Source organism: Oncorhynchus mykiss, chromosome 15 (genome assembly GCF_013265735.2).
Source record: "Oncorhynchus mykiss isolate Arlee chromosome 15, USDA_OmykA_1.1, whole genome shotgun sequence".
Lineage (NCBI taxonomy): Eukaryota > Metazoa > Chordata > Actinopteri > Salmoniformes > Salmonidae > Oncorhynchus > Oncorhynchus mykiss.
Genome location: NC_048579.1, coordinates 61,177,048 through 61,199,094, shown reverse-complemented (window position 1 = coordinate 61,199,094; position 22,047 = coordinate 61,177,048). Strand labels below are relative to the sequence as shown.

At 42.1% G+C, this 22,047-nt stretch overlaps 3 protein-coding genes across 4 annotated transcripts; 2 read left to right on the top strand and 1 right to left on the bottom strand.

Moving 5' to 3' along the window:
* Window positions 1–101: 101 nt before the first annotated feature.
* LOC110490505 (FGFR1 oncogene partner 2 homolog) lies at window positions 102–4,564 on the bottom strand. 2 transcript variants are annotated; one of them, XM_021563926.2, is made up of 6 exons: window positions 4,302–4,564; window positions 3,186–3,339; window positions 2,944–3,061; window positions 925–1,067; window positions 699–812; window positions 102–582 (listed from the first exon to the last, which is right to left on the bottom strand). In XM_021563926.2, the coding sequence occupies exons 2-6, from the start codon at window positions 3,318–3,320 to the stop codon at window positions 445–447; spliced, it is 648 nt and encodes a 215-aa protein (XP_021419601.1). In that variant the 5' UTR covers window positions 3,321–3,339; window positions 4,302–4,564; the 3' UTR covers window positions 102–444. The 2 variants fall into 2 exon arrangements, with proteins under 2 accessions (XP_021419601.1, XP_021419602.1); XM_021563927.2 differs by lacking the exon at window positions 4,302–4,564 and adding an exon at window positions 3,616–3,949.
* A 114-nt stretch (window positions 4,565–4,678) lies between these two features.
* LOC110490506 (mediator of RNA polymerase II transcription subunit 21) lies at window positions 4,679–10,725 on the top strand. The gene is made up of 4 exons (XM_021563928.2): window positions 4,679–4,848; window positions 5,135–5,249; window positions 5,846–5,946; window positions 9,791–10,725. The coding sequence occupies exons 1-4, from the start codon at window positions 4,807–4,809 to the stop codon at window positions 9,968–9,970; spliced, it is 438 nt and encodes a 145-aa protein (XP_021419603.1). The 5' UTR covers window positions 4,679–4,806; the 3' UTR covers window positions 9,971–10,725.
* An 829-nt stretch (window positions 10,726–11,554) lies between these two features.
* On the top strand, window positions 11,555–19,887 carry LOC110490503 (serine/threonine-protein kinase 38-like). Its single transcript, XM_021563925.2, has 13 exons — window positions 11,555–11,922; window positions 13,487–13,626; window positions 13,951–14,002; window positions 14,163–14,285; window positions 14,507–14,714; window positions 15,476–15,630; window positions 15,780–15,882; window positions 16,009–16,070; window positions 16,303–16,420; window positions 16,572–16,695; window positions 17,132–17,227; window positions 17,420–17,511; window positions 17,848–19,887. Exons 2-13 carry the CDS (start codon window positions 13,493–13,495, stop codon window positions 17,970–17,972), a joined length of 1,392 nt encoding a protein of 463 aa, XP_021419600.1. The 5' UTR covers window positions 11,555–11,922; window positions 13,487–13,492; the 3' UTR covers window positions 17,973–19,887.
* Window positions 19,888–22,047: the final 2,160 nt, after the last annotated feature.

Sequence of the window (22,047 nt, the reverse complement as noted above, 5' to 3'; positions counted from 1 at the left end):
TACATACAGTAAGTTGTGCATTCAAACGAGTCCTGTTCACGCATACGGTATTTCCACCACTGGGTTTCAGCTCTGGAGGGCACTAGCCAAACTTTAACATGTTTCTTTCAAGTGTTTTATTGTCATTCAACAGCAGCACTTTCACTCATTCACACTTTAAAACCCCACAGGCTCATCAGATAGCACAATGCATGCCAACACAAAAAATGCATGACAGACTACACCGCTGGAGGATTTTCCCATTTGTCTCAGAGGCTTCCTAATGTATACCTCCATTGTAGTGTGACAGGTGGGCGGCAGTATGACCTGGGGCTTCGTTCATTGTTGAGTGCCCTCTGGGAGTTTGTGTGGTTGTAGGTGATTGGGGGGCATGGGCTGTACAAGGGGGGGGGGGGGGGGGGGGGCATATATACACACACACTCCAAGCTAGTGCTGGTGTGGGCCTAACTCTTCCGGAGACTGATGTCAGCGCTGGTCAACAGGGCAGACAGGGATGTGCTATCCGAGGCCTCCTCTCTCGTCAGAACTAGGAAGGCCTCTCGACTGATCCCTAGCAGCTCACGAAGACCACTGTTCTCCAGCTGCCCAAAAAAAACATGCATACATTTTTAATAGTATGTTTGAAATAGTAGTACTGTTAGTACTCAGTCAATGCTTTTAGTAAACAGTGAGAATACAGACAACCTGTGTGACTCACCTCTAGTTGCTTAATCCTCTCCTCGTCTTCACACAACCTCCCCTCATCCACTTCGATAGCCTTCCTCATCACTGTAGCCATCTCATTGATCTTGTCTATGTGCGCTTGCATTTCCTGCAGAGTCAAAATAGAAACTATATAAATATTTGCTTTGAACTTCCTCAATACAAGAGGAAAGGGTAGCTCCTGAGTATGATGTGACACTAGAAGAAGGTGGGTCACTTACAGTGGTGTGCTGCTCCTTTAATTGGGTGACGATGGCTGGGTCGTCCTTCTTACTGGCCATGAGGAGTCTGAAGACCTGCTCCCTGTATTTAGTCATGATGAGCTCTATGGCCGACTGGTGTTCCTCCAGGGATGTTCTCAACTCTGCAGGGAGAGAAGACATGGATACACACATTATACTCACACTTCTGTGGATTTATCCAGACAGGGTACTTTTTCAACTGGTAATATCCCTGTATTATGAAACCAATAAACAGAGTAGCTTAATAACAACATGCTTCAAGCAGACCACCATAGTCCCTGTGCCCAAGAACACAAAGGTAACCTGCCTAAATGACTACAGACCCATGGCACTCACGTCCGTAGTCATGAAGTGCTTTGGAAGGCTGGTGATGGCTCACAACACCATTATCCCAGAAACCCTAAACCCACTCCAATTTGCATACCGCCCAAACAGATCTACAGATGATGCAATCTCTATTGCACTCCACACTGCCCTTTCCCACCTGGACAAAATGAACACCTATGTGAGAATGCTGTTCATTGACTACAGCTCAGCGTTCAACACCATAGTACCCTCAAAGCTCATCACAAAGCTAAGGAACCTGGGACTAAACACATCCCTCTGCAACTGGATCCTGGACTTCCTGACAGGCCACCCCCAGGTGGTGAGAGTAGGTAGCAACACATCTGCCACGCTGATCCTCAACACTGGAGCTCCCCAGGGGTGCGTGCTCAGTCTCCTCCTGTACTCCTTGTTCACCCATGACTGCATGGCCAGGCACAACTCCAACACCATCATTAAGTTTGCTGACGACACAACATTGGTAGGCCTGATCACCGACAGCGACGAGACAGCCTATAGGGAGGTCAGAGACCTGGCAGGGTGGTGCCAGAATAACAACCTATCCCTCAACGTAACCAAGACTAAGGAGATGATTGTGGACTACAGGAAAAGGAGCAGCGAGCACTTCCCCATTCTCATCGACAGGGCTGTAGTGGAGCAGGTTGAGAGCTTCAAATTCCTTGGTGTCCACATCAACAACAAACTAGATTGGTTCAAACACACCAAGACAGTCGTGAAGAGGGCACGACAAAGCCTATTCCCCCTCAGGAAACTAAAATGATTTGGCATGGGTCCTCAGATCCTCAAAATGTTCTACAGCTGCAACTTCGAGAGCATCCTGACCGATTGCATCACTACATGGTACGGCAATTGCTCGGCCTCCGACCGCAAGGCACTTCAAAGGGTAGTGCGTACGGCCCAGTACATCACTGGGGCAAAGCTGCCTGCCATCCAGGACCTCTACACCAGGCGGTGTCAGAGGAAGGTCCTAAACATTGTCAAAGACCCCAGCCACCCCAGTCATAGACTGTTCTCTCTACTACCGCATGGCAAGTGGTACCGGAGTGCCAAGTCTAGGACAAAAAGGCTTCTCAACAGTTCTTACCCCCAAGCCATAAGACTCCTGAACAGGTAACCAAATGGTTACCAGGACTATTTGCATTGTGTGCCCCCCCACCCCTCTATTACACTGCTACTATTCTCTGTGTATCTTATATGCATAGTCACTTTAACTATACATTAATATACATACTACCTCAATTGGCCCGACCAACCAGTGCTCCTGCACATTGGTTAACCGGGCTATCTGCATTGTGTCCCACCACCTGCCAACCCCTCTTTTTATGCTACTGCTACTCTCTGTTCATCATATATGCATAGTCACTTTAACCATACCCACATGTACATACTACCTCAATAAGCCTGACTAACCGGTGTCTGTATATAGCCTTGCTACTGTTATTTTCAAATGTATTTTTTACTGTTGTTTTATTTCTTTACTTACCCACACACACACACACACACACACACACACACACTTTTTTTCTCTCCGCACTATTGGTTAGAGCCTGTAAGTAAGCATTTCACTGTAAGGTGTTGTATTCGGTGCACGTGACAAATAAACGTTGATTTGAATTTGTTTTTCAGCTTATCGCACTCTCTCACACACGCTACCTTTGTTTTCCTGCTGTAGGTCACGGATCTGCCGGTTTTCCTGCTGGATGCCCATGACGAGACTGGAACGGGGCCGATGCCGGGCCACCTGGTTCAGCGACTCAATCTCTTCCTGATACTGCAAATAGAAACATAGAACTCCAGTCAACTCAGCTCAACTCAACAAACGTCGGTTAAAGGCAAGTGTGTACCCTTTCCAACACCAATCAAAAGAGCTGCACCACCAGTGACATTGGCATTACCTGCTTCATGGCCTCCACCCTCTTGTTAAGGGACGTTGTCTGTTCGATAAGTACCTCCGCTGCATTGTCATGGTTGCGGAGTCTTTCCACCAGCGACTTGGCGTCTGACAATACATTTTCTAATGAACACGTCATCCCTGTTTGAAAAGGTACACTGGAAGGAAAATAAATAAGGTTAAGATGTCACTCCAAAGCCTCACCAAACATGAATACATAATTACATTTCTCCCCCTTCTCCTTAGAATGTGCACTTGCTCACTGCCCCTCAAGGATTTGAAAGCATTGAATTGGTATAAGAATGTGCTAGACTAGAAGGAGATCCAACCATATTTATCAAATCAGTCCTAAAGTAACTTAGAGGAAGACTTAAGATCTAAGGCAAAGTTACTCATCATGCAAGGCTACATCTTGGCATCCATTACATAAATACCTGACTCAGATCTTGGCACATAGGTCCTGAGCTTGTCAAAATGCATGGACTAAAATTCTGACAGAGTCACCATATCCAAACAATACTAAACATCATGATCTGATCCCTCATTCATGTACGAGAATGCCTAAGTAGCTAGCTAACTCGTATCTCCCGGTCAGCAGGGGCGTATTCATTACGTAAACCGTTACCCTTTAAGAACCAAACGGAAGCTAACAAAGAAAAACGAGAGTTTCTACTGGACAAGTTAAGGTAGGTCCTGCCCCGTTTGCTTCCGTTTAGGAAACGTTTTACAATAGAATCGGCGTAATGAATACGCCCCTGGTACAGCTAACCTTCAGAGTTTGTCTCTGACCAGTGGACATCAGAAGGATGTTTGCAAAGTATTCGAACAGAGTACTTTAGCTAGCTGATAACCTACCTTTCCTTCCAAGCATGCTTAATCGGAATGGTGTAGTTGGGTAGTTGTCAGTCAGATATTAGCTAGCTATCGTTACAGCTAGCGGATCAACAAGGTTAGCTATTTAAATGCTACGGAAATCAGGTGAATCGGTCACTAAAAATACAAGCAAACAAAAGCTGAAAGAGTCTAATGTTGGCATTGTATTTCATTTAAATTTGATATACTTAGCTGTCATAAGAAAAGTGAAATTACACATAAAACAAACCAATACTCGTAGATTTACCTTAGCGATAAAGTCCTTAGCCAAGCGGTACACTTCCTGTTGTTACTGCTGCAGTCTGGGAAATGTATGGGCACGTTCTTCAGATCAGAAGCGCTGCGCTACAGTCAAACTGGATAGCATCGCCTCCTATATTCCAGTTAGAATAAGTAGGTCTATCAGACACTTTTCCCCTTTCGGATACTGATTTCATTATATAGTTAAATAAAGGTTACGTAAAAAATGTATAATGATGAAATCCAAGTATATATACATATATATCCTTGGATTTCCGGACAGACAAAGACGTTTCTTAGCGTGTTGTTGCCATTCGCAGGTTGGAGTAAACAACGAACAGTGAAAGAAAATCAAAGAAAAGAAAACTGGGAAAGGAGATCAGATATGTTGTGTGTGTGTATATATATATATATAACAGTTGTGTACTCCAACCTGCGGATGGCAACAACCCGCTAAGAAACGTCTTGTCTGTCCGGAAATCCAAGGAGAAGGAGAAGGAGAAACAACAAAGATGGCGGACAGGCTAACGCAACTTCAAGATGCAGTCAATTCTGTATGATTAATTTAGCTATTAGTACACCCCACAATTGTTTTCATGCTCAGCAAATTGTCATGTCACGTTTAGATTGACTGATTTAGTATTTGGAAGCGGACTAGGCTGAATAATGACAGCTAGCTAGTTGGCAAAATTATATTTTATTGGTTCTTGGTTGCAAGGTTTGCTGATACAACTCTAGCGACCTAACAAATAATCGCGTTATTGAATGTCTTATGATTGTGTTAAATCAATATTATCTCGTGACAATATGTTCATGACATGTGGTTTTGATGTCCTTCAGCTTGCTGATCAGTTTTGTAACGCAATCGGGGTGCTGCAGCAGTGTGCGCCGCCAGCTTCGTTCAGCAACATACAGACAGCAATCAACAAGGACCAGCCATCGAACCCCACTGAGGGTAAGGATATGTCAGATATTAGATCCAAGTGGGATACCACCGTGTGCTACAATTGACAAGTTATTTGTCACATGCGCCGAATACAGCAGGTGTAGACCTTACAATGAAATATTTACTTACAAGCCCTTAACCAACAATGCTCTGGTGTCAGAAGTGGGTTGTACTCCACAGAAATGGAATCCTTGATTCTATTTCTATGATGTACTCTCCTGTGATGCTGTTGGAGGTAAGGACGGACATAGGAAGGCACTTGAAAGAAAGTTGGAGTGCTTCCAGTTCTGAGGGGTTTGTATAAGGAACCTAGCCAATGTAAGTAAGTCTGTTCAACCTTCCCCAAGTTGGAATAGTGGTCAGTGTGTTTGCCTTAGGACAGGGTGACCCAATTTCAAGACACACCCTTGCCATTCACTTACATTGTTAGCCACTAGCAATGTGAGTAATTTGACACTTTGCTGATACAAATTTAATCTCATGTTGCACAAATATATTACAATTTGTCAGAAATCATGACATTGACCGGACAGCGCTATTTGCATATGAAAAGTTTACAGATTACACCTTTTAATTTGAAATGGGGTTGTTTTTTCTTTCCCTAGAGTATGCCCAACTATTTGCTGCACTGATTGCCCGGACAGCTAAGGATGTGGACGTGCTGATTGACTCACTGCCTAGTGAGGAGTCCACGTCAGCTCTACAGGTATGGAGGCTGAATTTACTCAACGGGAGTGGAAAACAACCAACAAGAGTGCCATTCCCATGTTGAAAATGATTGTAGTACGTTCTTTAAAGTGAAAGCGATAGTTCACTTCTAATTCTGTATTGCTATACTCTTACTTTGGAAATAGCTTGTGGGGCCTGGGGAGGGTTGGCTGGAATATTAATTAGGGACGATTTCAAGTTTTCATAACAATCGGAAATCGGTATTTTGGACACCGATTTGGCAATTTTTTTTTTTTACACCTTTATTTATCCTTTATTTAACTAGGCAAGTTAGTTATTTATCTTATTTTCAATGACGGCCTAGGAACGGTGGGTTAACTGCCTTGTTCAGCGGCAGAATGGCAGATTTTTACCTTGTCAGCTTGGGGGATTCAATCTTGCAACCTTACAGTTAATTAGTCCAACGCTCTAACCACCTGATTACATTGCACTCCACGAGGAGACTGCCTGTAATGCGAATGCAGTAAGAAGCCAAGGTAAGTTGCTAGATAGCATTAAACTTATCTTATAAAAACAATCAATCAATCATAATCACTAGTTAACTACACATGGTTGATGATATTACTAGTTTATCTAGCGTGTCCTGCGTTGCATATAATCGATGCGGTGCCTATTCGCGAAAAAGGGCGGTCTTGCTCCAATGTGTACCTAACCATAAACATCAATGCCTTTCTAAAATCAATACACGTATATATTTTTAAACCTGTATATTTAGTTAATATTGCCTGCTAACCTGGCTCGTTGGAACTCTGTGAAGACTATTTCTTCCTAACAAAGACAGCCAACTTCGCCAAACGTGGGATGATTTAGCAAAAACACATTTGTGAAAAAAGCACAATCGTTGCACGACTGTACCTAACCATAAACATGCCTTTCTTAAAATCAATACACAGAAGTATATATTTTTAAACCTGCATATTTTGCTAAAAGAAATCCAGGTTAGCAGGCAATATTAACCAGGTGAAATTGTGTCACTTCTCTTGCGTTCATTGCACGCAGAGTCAGTGTATAGGCAACAGTTTGGGCCGCCTAATTTGCCAGAATTTTACGTAATTATGACATAACATTGTGCAATGTAACAGGAATATTAAGACTAATGCCACCCGTTAGATAAAATACGGAACGGTTCCGTATTTCACTGAAAGAATAAACGTCTTGTTTTCGAGGTGATAGTTTCCGTATTCGACCATATTAATGACCTAAGGCTCGTATTTCTGTGTGTTATTATGTTATAATTAATTCTATGATTTGATAGAGCAGTCTGATTGAGCGACGGTAGGCACCAGCAGGCTCGTAAGCATTCATTCAAACAGCACTTTCGTGCGTTTTGCCAGCAGCTTGTTGCTGTGCTTCAAGTATTGAGCTGTTTATGACTTCAAGCCTATCAACTCCCCAGATTAGGCTGGTGTAACCGATGTGAAATGGCTAGCTACAGTGCCTTGCGAAAGTATTCGGCCCCCTTGAACTTTGCGACCTTTTTGCCACATTTCAGGCTTCAAACATAAAGATATAAAACTGTATTTTTTTGTGAAGAATCAACAACAAGTGGGACACAATCATGAAGTGGAACGACATTTATTGGATATTTCAAACTTTTTAAACAAATCAAAAACTGACAAATTGGGCGTGCAAAATTATTCAGCCCCCTTAAGTTAATACTTTGTAGCGCCACCTTTTGCTGCGATTACAGCTGTAAGTCGCTTGGGGTATGTCTCTATCAGTTTTGCACATCGAGAGACTGAATTTTTTTCCCATTCCTCCTTGCAAAACAGCTCGAGCTCAGTGAGGTTGGATGGAGAGCATTTGTGAACAGCAGTTTTCAGTTCTTTCCACAGATTCTCGATTGGATTCAGGTCTGGACTTTGACTTGGCCATTCTAACACCTGGATATGTTTATTTTTGAACCATTCCATTGTAGATTTTGCTTTATGTTTTGGATCATTGTCTTGTTGGAAGACAAATCTCTGTCCCAGTCTCAGGTCTTTTGCAGACTCCATCAGGTTTTCTTCCAGAATGGTCCTGTATTTGGCTCCATCCATCTTCCCATCAATTTTAACCATCTTCCCTGTCCCTGCTGAAGAAAAGCAGGCCCAAACCATGATGCTGCCACCACCATGTTTGACAGTGGGGATGGTGTGTTCAGGGTGATGAGCTGTGTTGCTTTTACGCAAACATAACGTCTTGCATTGTTGCCAAAAAGTTCAATTTTGGTTTCATCTGACCAGAGCACCTTCTTCCACATGTTTGGTGTGTCTCCCAGGTGGCTTGTGGCAAACTTTAAACAACACTTTTTATGGATATCTTTAAGAAATGGCTTTCTTCTTGCCACTCTTCCATAAAGGCCAGATTTGTGCAATATACGACTGATTGTTGTCCTATGGACAGAGTCTCCCACCTCAGCTGTAGATCTCTGCAGTTCATCCTGAGTGATCATGGGCCTCTTGGCTGCATCTCTGATCAGTCTTCTCCTTGTATGAGCTGAAAGTTTAGAGGGACGGCCATGTCTTGGTAGATTTGCAGTGGTCTGATACTCCTTCCATTTAAATATTATCGCTTGCACAGTGCTCCTTGGGATGTTTAAAGCTTGGGAAATCTTTTTGTATCCAAATCCGGCTTTAAACTTCTTCACAACAGTATCTCGGACCTGCCTGGTGTGTTCCTTGTTCTTCATGATGCTCTCTGCGCTTTTGACGGACCTCTGAGACTATCACAGTGCAGGTGCATTTATACGGAGACTTGATTACACACAGGTGGATTGTATTTATCATCATTAGTCATTTAGGTCAACATTGGATCATTCAGAGATCCTCACTGAACTTCTGGAGAGAGTTTGCTGCACTGAAAAAGTTGCCAAGTTCAAGGGGGCCGAATACTTTCGCAAGGCACTGTAGTTAGCTGGGTGCGCGCTAATAGTGTTTCAAACGTCACTCGCTCTGAGACTTGGAGTGGTTGGCCCCCTTGCCCTGCAAGGGCCGCGGCTTTTGTGGAGCGATGGGTAGCGCTGCTTCGAGGGTTGCTGTTGTTGATGTGTTCCTGGTTTGAGCCCAGGTAGGGATGAGGAGAGGGAAGGAAGCTATATACTGTTACATTGGCAATACTAAAGTGCCTATAAGAACATCCAATAGTCAAAGGTATATGAAATACAAATCGTATAGAGAGAAATTGTCCTATAATTCCTATAACTACAACCTAAAACTTCTTACCTGGGAATATTGAAGACTCCTGTTAAAAGGAACCACCAGCTTTCATATGTTTTCATGTTCTGAGCAAGGAACTTAAACGTTAGCTTTTTTACATGGCATATATTGAACTTTTACTTTCTTCTCCAACACTTTGTTTTTGCATTATTTAAACCAAATTGAACATGTTTCATTTTATTTGAGGCTAAATTGATTTTATTGATGTATTATATTAAGTTAAAATAAGTGTTAATTCAGTATTGTTGTAATTGTCATTATTACAAATACATTTTTTTTTTAATCGGCCGATTAATCGGTATCGTTTTTTTTGGGGTCCTCCAATAATCGGTATCGGCGTTGAAAAATCATAATCGGTCGACCTCTAGTTACCATAGCCCTGCCCCGGACATACAAACAAATAGCTGTGGTAAATCACCTTATAAGAAGTGTAGGTGGGAATATTGACTCTCCACTCTCACTTTGGCACACATTACTTCAATGAGTTAACGCTCAAATAACTGCTCAAATAACTACAATTTCTATGCATTTTGTATGGAGATTTGATCAACTTTCTTTGCTTCCTCTTTTCCCCCTCACCCCCTCTCTCACCTTTCTTATCTTACTCCCTGCCCCTCTCCCTAGGCGGCCAGTCTGCGGCAGTTGGAGGAGGAGAATCATGATGCAGCGGCACGTCTCGAAGAGGTGGTATACCGAGGGGACTTGCTACTGGAGAAGATCCAAAGCGCCCTGGCTGATATTGCTCAGTCACAACTTCGTACTCGCAGTGGAGGGCCCAACCAGACCACACCGCCTGAATCATGACCCCACACAACATGGAGCAAAGACATTCTCACATCACATCACTTTCTCACATAAACACACCAGAGGGTGCAAATGTGTGCAGGAAATCAAATAAAGAGCCCACCTGAACAGCTGACCTCTCAAGGAGGTGAATCTGTGGAAAATACTTTTCGCAATATGTGATGGGACATTGGGAAGTTGGTGCTTGGGGAATTCAGTGAGGCCATGAACCCACATGTTCCTTTACACAAGGACCTTGAGTTCTGCCAGAAAGGAACTGTTTACTCTGTCCTTTTCTTAGCACACTATTTTGGATTAAACAGCACTGCTCTGACGTCAACATCTGCTGTCATTTTCTTAACCCTGGTTATTTTGAGGATGCTAGTTAAGGGTCTGCTGACTGCTGTTGGTAGACATTTTTGTACATACTGAAAGAAACTGGTAAAAATAACAACTATCCTAAATTGATAGAAGCCCATTTTACATGCTGCATGCCAGAAAATAATAACGCTTTACAAGCAAGCCCTGTTGTGTTTTAGAAAGTCATGTTTTGTATTTTGTACCAATGTTTTTATTAACTGTTTATTTCAAGGCATGAATGGCATTTTAAAATGAAGTCAAGTGTTTGCATTTTATATGGAATGTTAGTGCTGCACATTTTGATATGCAACACAGACAAACCTTGGCCCCACAGAAAGATGGCTTTCAGAATGCCCCTGTTTTATTAACCAGTTATGCATTAGGGGGCGCTATTAAAATTTTTGGATGAAAAACGTTCCCGTTTTAAACAAGATATTTTGTCACGAAAAGATGCTTGACTATGCATATAATTGACAGCTTTGGAAAGAAAACACTGACGTTTCCAAATCTGCAAAGATATTATCTGAGTGGATTCGATTAAGCAGGCCGGGTTCACCCGGGCTATGGCCCATCACGTGACTGGGCGAACTCAGTGAGGGAGGCGCACCCTGCTCAAATCGGACGGTAATCTGCGCAGCTCGGTGATATTGTCAATATTGTGCATCATTCAGAAACATGCTATTTTCCAAAAAATATATGTTTGAATTTATCTCGTTTTCATTGGGACGGCAGATAAACCCTTAAATTCAAAAGCAATACCTTTGCATGTGAAAATACAATCCTACTCATTACTACGCATGCTTAACCTACATCACTTTTGTTTTGAGCAGACTTGGGGCACCTGGCTCACCAAGGGAGGCAGTTTCAAAACGAATGAAAACAACGCTAACCCGATTCACCCGGCAAATAATTAAACTCCTTCACTAGCTGGGAAACCGGCCTTCAACGTTTAATAGACGTGAGAAGTGTTCCCGAGGCTGCCTACATTGCAGTCCTGTCAGATCATTAAATAATGTCCTGTATTATACTGTATTTTCAATTACTACAACGTATGCGGCTTGGAACGCAAGTATGCTCAGGGTAAACCCATGGACCGACCTGAAAAAGGCATATTACTTTCCTCTGATTGGTAGATAGCTAGGTTACGTCCCCAAATATTTTCACGAGCGATTGGTTAAAATAAACATCTCTTTAATTTTTTCTTCTTCTATTGGCCAATCTAGGTGTCATTCATTTAGCATGTACTTACGTGGAGTGAGAGCATTATGTATTTAATGCGTCCATTCCCGGAGTAACGTTAATTGGGTGTTTTACTATTTATAGGGTGGGTTCGAGGTCGAAGATGTTTGGACGGAGACGAGCAACGCTTACCAAACCCTTGTACTGATAGTCTTGTTAAATATCAGAAATAGTTGTCATTGACTCAAGTCTTATTTTCTCCATACACCGTCCGTGTTTAATGTGTGAAGCTAGTTCACGCTAGATCGCTAGTACCGAACGTCGAGTCTTTCCCCTCATCCCGTAGCAAAATTTACGGACCTAAATTCTGTCATATTGGAGCAGGGCTAGGCAGCTAGCCTAGCCATCAATTGAATCTGGAGCAGGATACAGAGGTAGGTAAAAGCTATTATTAAAGCCACGTCTGTCTGTCTGGTGGGAGGGCTTTTCGGTATAGTTTTGACATTATGGTCAACGTCGATCAGCAACTATGAAGAGTGATAGCATTCAATACAGTTCTCTTATTTTTGGCAGACTTGTCTTGTTGCATGTATAGCTGTGGGTTTGTCATGTTTACGTCTGTTTGTTACGCACCCCAATGCACAAATCATGGCAATGACGTATTCATTATCACCTGCTCGTACTGTCCTTATTATAAACACTGGCGCCACATAAGCAGCGTCTTCATCATGGGCATCTTCTTATAGACATCGAGTCATTGTAAGGACGTTATTTCATTCAATTCCATTCTAATTTTGAGTCTAAGTCCAATCATTTTCAATTTTGGATTTAGCTAGGTATGGAATTCAATAGTTAAAAATGCTAAAATAACAGTGGGCCCTTCGAAACACTGGTTTCAAATCAAACATCACAATTTACAAGCTTTGGTAAGGCCATCAGCAATAGCTCTATTTCAATTATGCCTGAGTAGTGATAAGATACAGAATGTCTGAAATCCACACAACAAAGGACATCACTACTAGCTTAAATCTCAGGAAAATGCAATATGATGTTGTTGCTAAATTGACATACCTACAGGTATAATTAAAAATGGCATTTGCATAGGTGTAGCAGAAGAAATTTCAAGGTTGAAGTTTTAGGTAACCGGAGCAGGAGCCTGGTGCACAACTCATGAAAACAGGCATAAGGAAATTGTGTTGTGATTCATTGGCCTGGTACATGAGCTCAACCCTAGTGACCAGCACCCCAAGACACTCTTCCTTGCTGCCTATTGAGATGTAGCTGAGGGCATGTAGCTTGGTGTTCTTTTTGGCTGTGTGTATGTGTCCCAGACAGTCCCCCTCCCTCTGGCATCATGACTGGGTCTTTTCATGCTGAAGGGGAGTTGCTTCCTGTCCGGTGCTGACACACAGGGTGGAGACCACTTGGTTTCTTGGTTGCATGTTTGTTAACATTCCTTTTTCCCCCCCACTGCACACAATGGCCCCTCTCTCTGCACCTGTCTTTCAAGAAAGAGTGAACTTGCATCAAATCAATGTTTTTTGGGTCATGTACACTGTTTTGCAGATGTTATAGCGGGTGCAGCAAAATGCTTATGTTACTAGCTCCTAAAAATGCAATAAAATGTCAAGCAAGAACACAAATAATACAAGATTTAATCAAGAAATATCTGATTAACTTAACAACCCAAATAGCACTAACAGTCATCCAAATGCAATCTATACCCATCTACATTGGATGAATTTACATAAGATATGCTAAGAATAGTACAGCAGTAACATTAGATGTGTTAGAGTGGGCATCACTGGTCTGTATTACACAAAGACCAGTTTAAACAGGCTCCTCACTGCTCGTAAGAGACATTAGCAATACAATGTCTCTCAGATATTACTCAACTGGAACTAAAAGCTATTGGATGTACAGTAGGCTTATGTTGAATATCAGTACATGTGTATTGGACCTCAGTCAGTGTTGTCATTGTTTCCCTTTGCCCTATAGGATAGTATGGCCATGACGGGAGGGACTGCAGCTGCCCTTCCCATGAGCAACCACACCCGGGAGAGGGTGACCGTGGCCAAGCTGACAGTGGAGAACTTCTACAGCACTCTGCTGACACAACACGAGGAGCGAGAGACGAGGTGTGTCTCCTATAGGCCACCCATGCATGTGACAGCCAGGTGTTCTGAATATTTGCATTTGGCAATGCAAGCTTGTTTTAGGCTACATTTTTAAGAGGACCCAAATAGTGGGTTGTTATGTTGAGAACGAGAGACTTTGTTCTTTATAAAATGGCTGGGGTTTATTCCAACCCGAGCATCCTCACATTTGTGAGCTAGCGTCACAATCACAACTGTTTAGCCAGACTATGTCAGAGTAACTAGACTGGGGTAGACTGGTTTCAGAGTAACTAGACTGGGGCGTACTGCTTCAGAATACCTGCATGTTCCCCTCTGTTTTTCCAGGCAGAAGAAGCTGGAGAAAGTCATGGATGACGAAGGCTTGATAGATGAAGAGGTAAACCTCCACTCGTGTGGAATGATGGCTTTAATTCCAATAATGGATTGGAATCAATGTTGTGGGTAGCACTTTCTTTGCATGTTTGTCACATCTACTATTTTAGAGGAAACCATATGGAACTGATTATTGGTGTCTCTGTTCCTATGTTTCTCAACAGAAGGTCATGCGACGCTCCCAGCACGCCAGGAAGGAAACAGAGTTCCTGCGGCTGAAGAGGACCCGGCTGGGCCTGGATGACTTTGAGTCACTAAAGGTCATTGGTCGAGGTGCCTTTGGAGAGGTAGGTTATTATATCTCTCTCTCTCTCCAGTTTATTTTCTTTATATGGACCTTTGCGTGTATGCTGGTATTGATTGTGGATTAATATGGTCTTTACTGAAGTTTAAGGTTTGCAATGCATGGTTTGGTCTGACCACTCATTTATAAAGCAGTTAGCAACTAATTACACTTAAGCCTCTCAAATGTGGCATACTCATGTGTGACTCCTAAGTTTGTCCTCAGGTCCGCTTGGTGCAGAAAAAAGACACCGGGCACATATATGCCATGAAGATCTTGAGGAAAGCTGACATGTTGGAGAAGGAGCAGGTGGCTCATATTCGGGCAGAGAGGGACATCTTGGTGGAGGCGGACGGGGCCTGGGTGGTTAAGATGTTCTACAGTTTCCAGGATAAGAGGAACCTCTACCTCATCATGGAGTTTCTACCTGGAGGTGGGTCTCTCTTGCTGGCCACAGTCTGACTCCACAAATGACATCAAACCATTTTTTTATTAGATATAATTACTGGTAATAAATATAGTGACATTACACAGTGTACAAAGAGACCATCTAGAGCAGGGATCTTTAACCTTTCCCATCATGTTAGTAATAAAAACAACTTTCACATCTTATCAGGTGAATGATGATGTCAAGGAGAAGCAATCATTTAATAGATTTGGTAGATAGTTTTTCATTATTTTAACCTCTCCACATTGTAATTGAAAGAGTGAGGTGTGAACTCTAACCTGGCCAAAAATGTCCAAGTTAAAGTTTACCAGCAGCTCCGTTGAGTGTAATTAACGAGTGTAATTAACAAACATGAGTGTAATTTGGTCCGACCAATCCCGGTTCTTGTTGTGTCATGCTGATGGCAGCATCTGGTTTTGGCTTAAGCAGCATGAGTCCATGGACCCATCCTGTCTGGTGTCTACGGTACAGGCTGGTGGTAATGGTGTGGGGAATGTTTTCCTGGCACACGTTAGGTCCCTTGATACCAATAGTGCAACATTTGACCGCCACACCTTGTACTATCCATACCCCGACGAATTCCGGCTGTTTTTTAGGCAAAGGGGTGGGTCTACCTAGATGGGCGTACCTAAGAAACTGGCCACTGAGTGTATATTGTTTAATTTAATTGGTCATCTGTTACTCACATCATGTAAAAAAACAGGGGGTTAGTGGCATAGTGTCGTTAATATCAATTCAATGTGCAGGTGACATGATGACCCTGCTGATGAAAAAGGACACCCTGTCTGAAGAGGCTACCCAGTTCTACATAGCTGAGACTGTCCTGGCCATCGACTCCATCCACCAGCTGGGCTTCATCCACAGAGACATCAAACCTGATAACCTGCTTCTGGACTCCAGGGTGAGACACTGGCCTGGTCCAGGCCTACCCCTGTACACAAACAGACACATGCTCAGAGAAGCATTCACTTACAGATGGCCAATTAATGTTTATAATAACCATTTTGTATTGAAGGTGTGATCGGAGAGTCTTATGTTTCTATTCTGCAGGGCCATGTAAAGCTGTCTGATTTTGGTCTGTGTACGGGGCTGAAGAAAGCCCACCGTACAGAGTTCTACAGGAACCTCACACACAACCCTCCCAGTGACTTCTGTGAGTCATTCTTTACAACTTGTGAATCATTCACTTTTATTTTCACTCAGACAAAATATAATTTGTTTATTCAGTGGTTTTTATGGTAGAACACTGCCATGTCTTTGAACTTGAAATATTCCACAGCTTTCCAAAACATGAACTCAAAGAGAAAAGCAGAGACCTGGAAGAAGAACCGGAGGCAACTGGTAAGAGTTTGTGCATGTGGAGGCTATATATTTTATTGCCTATTATCTTTGGTACCCCCTTCTCATTGGTCCTTTGAGTAGGATCCCTCTCTGGGATCTCATTAGTGTTTTTTGTTAAGGATCCTCTGAGCACCACAGACCATGGGCTGTGAAACAAGCACACCCAATACTGTAGCCTTTGGGTTGTATTTACTTATTAGTGTCTCCCCATCTGTTTGTGTTTAACCAACAGGCCTACTCCACAGTGGGAACACCAGACTACATTGCCCCAGAGGTGTTCCTGCAGACGGGATACAACAAGCTCTGTGACTGGTGGTCTCTGGGGGTCATCATGTATGAGATGCTGATAGGTATGTCTATGTAACCGAGTCAATTACAACATGCCCAAGTCCGTGTTTCATTATGAACTCAAAGATAGCCAGCTAACTTTCTGAAATAACATCCTAACTCATTGTTCCTACTTTGTAACATACTGACATTCTTTCCTGGTGTGTCTCTCAGGGTACCCCCCGTTCTGTTCTGAAACACCCCAGGAGACGTATAGGAAGGTGATGAACTGGAAGGAGACCTTGGTCTTCCCCCCCGAGGTGCCCATCTCAGAGCGGGCCAAGGACTTGATTCTCAGGTTTGTGGTCATATGATACCTTATAGGATATCCATTGGTGTGTATATGTATCAGTGTATTGGCCTCTTATTGGCCTCTGGTATAATTCTTTAGTACTTGTTATAAACATGTATGAACCTTTTTGAGTCTTATGTTAGGCCTATGTCTCCCAATTTAGAAAATGTGAAACTAACTCAATAGCTGTTACTCAGTCATGATCATTAACAAGACATAAGATGGTCATACATGGTAATGCCATGTCTTAAAATGCTTTATAACTGGATTGTAAGTCATATCTGCAGGCTGAGTTACCAAAATGATCACATAAGAATTATTCCATTCACATCCACAAAAACATGCAGTATCAAACTGCAGTGAAGTAGACATTTTATTTCAGCACAATGGATTTCCTCTTGTCAAACAAAGGCTTTGGTGCTCCAACATGAATCCATTTCAGGTACTGTAATGACGCTGAGAACCGTGTTGGTGCTGTGAGCATTGAGGAGATGAAGAGTCACGCCTTCTTTGAGCCTGTGGACTGGGAACACATCAGGTATGTGTTTTGTTCTTCAGGACTTGCATGTGTGATGGCAAGATCGTAAAGGAGGTATAACCTGCAATCACATCCCCAACAAAAGCCAAGTCACGTAGCCTTCATTGGGTTGTCTTTGATGCGTTTCAGCAAAATGCATTTGGAAAAAGGTTTTAAATAGACCAACGTCTCACATTTGCCTTCCTTCCATAGGGAAAGACCAGCCGCCATATCCATTGAGATCAAGAGCATTGATGACACATCGAACTTTGATGAGTTCCCAGAATCGGACATCCTTCAGCCAGGTAATAATCACTTTTTCTCTATTACTAATTTTCATACATGAAATGCAGCTCAAAGTTCTTCACGATAAGCATGAAATTATAAAAATGTAAACTATTAAAGCAGAAGAAACATTTGTGCTGTAGTGCAGGTTTGCTTTGGTGTACAGGAATCTTTTGAGTAATCTCTGGCGCAACTCCAATTTCAATTAAATAGGACCCTGTTATTCACACATTCCTACAGTTCTGAGGTCTAGATTAATTTCCTATTCTGTGTTGCCCTCTAGTGGCAAGGAAGAGACAATAACACTGGTATTAACCTTAATACACTGTTGTATATCATTTACAATCTTATTTCAGTTTCCAACGTGACAGAGCCAGACAAATCGAAGGACTGGGTGTTCCTGAACTACACCTACAAGAGGTTTGAGGGGCTGACTCAGCGAGGCACCATCCCCACATACATGAAGGCAGGGAAGGCCTGAGATGAGGAGGGAAATGGGAGAGACAATGTGGACACAGGGTTGGGCGTTAAACCCCTGCTGTGCTGAAAGCACAGGATCAAGAATGATGAGGAGGTTCTTGGTTTCATGCTTCACTGGGGTTTTCCTGTTTGGTCACCATCCATTGGGGCACCAATGGCAAGAGGAACAGGGATATAAATAATACATGTATCGTCTTAGGCCTTGCTTGGGCTGTTAAAGGGGAAGTTTGTTTTACAACTTAATGTTCGATGGTCACTCAACCTGAAAAAACTGAACTTCCCCTTTTGAAATGACTACTACTAGGTGACTAAATCAATGTGCCGTTCCTCTACCCAGGCGTTGCTGAAGTGTGCCAGATCTTACAACACTTGGATAGGTATTTTACCTATTGGCTAACCACATGTTATAGCAATCTGGTGTAGTCGATGACGAGATATGCAACGTTTGAGCAGGGGAACGTGACCATCATATCTGCATGTTTACACACTGATTTGCAGGGTCTAAAACACTGTAGAAGGACTGCCCCACACACAGGGTATTTGTTGAGGGTTATCCTAGTGTCCTCATATGACTGAAGAAAAATGAATATAGTTAATGTTAAGTAAACGTGGTTTGCTAAACTTGTAGGTATAAAAAGTTCTAACGTTTCAAGTCTTTTATGGGTGCCATGTTAGCCAAAAAGTTTCATTCTAGTTACAATGTAATCCTTCTGTCATGGTGAGCCATCCATACATGGATTAATCCCAGAGCCATAGATACATTGGTGTCTATTTAATGCCTTGATAATCTGGAATTAATATCTCTAAATTATTTCATGGTGTCAAAGATGCATAGAAAAGTGTCTTCTTCTAGTGGTTGAAGTAAGAAACGGTCATGTAGAATCAGATTCGTTTTTGCAAGTTAGAGGACGAGTCATGGATGTCAATGACAATTCAAGGCTACTAATACTTAAAGGTAGCAATATGATGCAGAAAGTAGACGGCGTATTGGGTCCATTTCCGCAACAACTAAGAGTGTTGAAGCGTGATACTCAACTTCTCTGCTTTTTTGGTCTCGTGGCTACCACGCTGTATACGGTATGAAGCGCAGATGCTGTGTGTGTGACTGCGAGAGCGCAATGTCTTGCATCTCGCTCATATCAATATCTGCGGTGCTGCTCGTGGCAATGTCATTTCGCTTAGTCTAATTTTACAGTAATTACATTTCTGTTCAACTTTATTGACAAAGATGGCGCCTTTTTATATTTTTAAGAACATCGGAAATCATGTTTGATCTTCACATCGCTCCCCAAAATGCATCCATTTAAATTAGGAACTACATTTAATTAAATGTACTTTTTTATAGTCACCCTTTAGTGAACACCCGCTGTGTGTGATCGATATTCAAATTTAGGAGTCAAACATTTTCAGCGACTCTGATTTAGTTGTGCAGAGGTGGTCAGCACAACTTGCATATCCAATCAACTAAATTCATGTAATGTTGTCCTGGCTATCTGGCACAGGTCAAAGTTCAAATGCTTTGATCTGGAGCAGGTGTAAATTCAATGTATCAAATTATTTATTTTGATAATGAACAAATTGATAGATCCCCAAATGTTTGCAGTAGTAAACACACCACAAATTAGGGTGCATCATGTGTTAATGACGAATGAAAGTGTTGATGACTAAAACGAAATACCTAAAATACAACAATGCAGAAAATACCCATAGACTTCGTTATTGCGCTAACGCTAGTTAGCATTAACTTGGGAAACTACCTCTAAGTACCGTCATACTGGACACAGACCTAAAAAGGGTAACCAGGACTTCATCTGACTCTGGGGAAGTAGATAAAGGGCCTCATTTCCAAAATCCTAAAGTATCCCTTTAACTTGTAAATGATTCAAGAAGGGAAATAAAAACATTTATGTAACTAACTCTTCTCTAAACTACTTTTCATAAAAGTTGACTCAAATTCATTATTTGTTCATTCTGAACTCCATTTTGTCTTTCACCAGAACATGTTACAAAATATATTAAAGGGATAGTTCACCCAAATGACAAAATTACACATTGGTTTCTATCCTTTTAGCAGTCTATGCTTTGTTACCAAATGTTAATGTTTTAGCATTTGTGGCACAAATACTTGTCATTTGGGTGAACTATCCCTTTAATATAACTGGGTTGGCGCAGGGAGGGGTTGTGTATGTGTGGTAGAGGATTTGCACAAAATGCTGAAACCTGGTTTGTTACATTTTATTTTCCCCACAAAAAAAATCATATGTGCTAATGTTTTAATGAAGCCTGTTTCCTTTTCCTGGGAAGGAGATCAGAAGAGGATTTCCTTAGATGGAAGACTTGATATAAATCAGTTGTTCAACTGTCTTTCACAGCAGTATATTCCAGGTACAATCTCATAATATAGGCTACTTTGAATTATGGTCTTGAAGACAGTTGGACTAAGCGATTGTAGTGCATATTGTATAACTGCAATAGATTTCTTGTTTGTTACATTTATAATCGCTGTTTTTATTAACTAGTTAGGGAGCCACATAGATATGACTGAACTGGAAGCCTACCGTGACGTAAATACAGTGGGGCAAAAAAAGTATTTAGTCAGCCACCAATTGTGCAAGTTCTCCCACTTAAAAAGATGAGAGGCCTGTAATTTTCATCATAGGTACACTTCAACTATGACAGACAAACTGAGGAAAAAAATCTAGAAAATCACATTGGAGGATTTTTAATGAATTTATTTGCAAATTATGGTGGAAAAACTTTTGTTATTGACCAAGTACTTATTATCTCAATACTTTGTTATATACCCTTTGTTGGCAATGACAGAGGTGAAGACTTACAGAAAACGTTTGACAAGGTTTTCACACACTGTTGCTGGTATTTTGGCCCATTCCTCCATGCAGATCTCTAGAGCAGTGATGTTTTGGGGCTGTTGCTGGGCAACACAGACTTTCAACTCCCTCCAAAGATTTTCTATGGGGTTGAGATCTGGAGACTGGCTAGGCCACTCCAGGACCTTGAAATGCTTCTTATGAAGCCACTCCTTCGTTGCCCGGGCGGTGTGTTTGGGATCATTGTCATGTTGAAAGACCCAGCCACGTTTCATCTTCAATGCCCTTGCTGATGGAAGGTGGTTTTCACTCAATCTTACGATACATGGCTCCATTCTTTTTTTCATTTACACAGATCAGTCGTCCTTGTCCCTTTGCAGAAAAACAGCCCCAAGGCAATGATGTTTCCACCCCCATGCTTCACAGTAGGTATGGTGTTCTTTGGATGCAACTCAGCATTCTTTGTCCTCCAAACACGACGAGTTGAGTTTTTACCAAAAAGTTATATTTTGGTTTCATCTGACCATATGACATTCTCCCAATCTTCTTCTGGATCATCCAAATGCTCTCTAGCAAACTTCAGATGGGCCTGGACATGTACTGGCTTAAGCAGGGGGACACGTCTGGCACTATCGGATTTGAGTCCCTGGCGGCGTAGTGTGTTACTGATGGTAGGCTTTGTTACTTTGGTCCCAGCTCTCTGCAGGTCATTTACTAGGTCCCCCCCATGTGGTGCTGGGATTTTTGCTCACCGTTCTTGTGATCATTTTGACCCCATGGGGTGAGATCTTGCGTGGAGCCCCAGATCGAGAGAGATTATCAGTGGTCTTGTATGTCTTCCATTTCCTAATAATTGCTCCCACAGTTGATTTCTTCAAACCAAGCTGCTTACCTATTGCAGATTCAGTCTTCCCAGCCTGGTGCAGGTCTACAATTTTGTTTCTGGTGTCCTTTGACAGCTCTTTGGTCTTGGCCATAGTGGAGTTTGGAGTGTGACTGTTTGATCTTGTTATCAGTATAAAAGACACCTGTCCACAACCTCAAACAGGTGCCATTAATACAGGTAACGAGTGGAGGACAGAGGAGCCTCTTAAATAAGAAGTTACAGGTCTGTGAGAGCCAGAAATCTTGCTTGTTTGTAGGTGACCAAATACTTATTTTCCACCATAATTTGCAAATTAATTAATAAAAAATCCTACAATGTGATTTTCTGTTTTTTTTTTTCTTATTTTGTCTGTCATAGTTGAA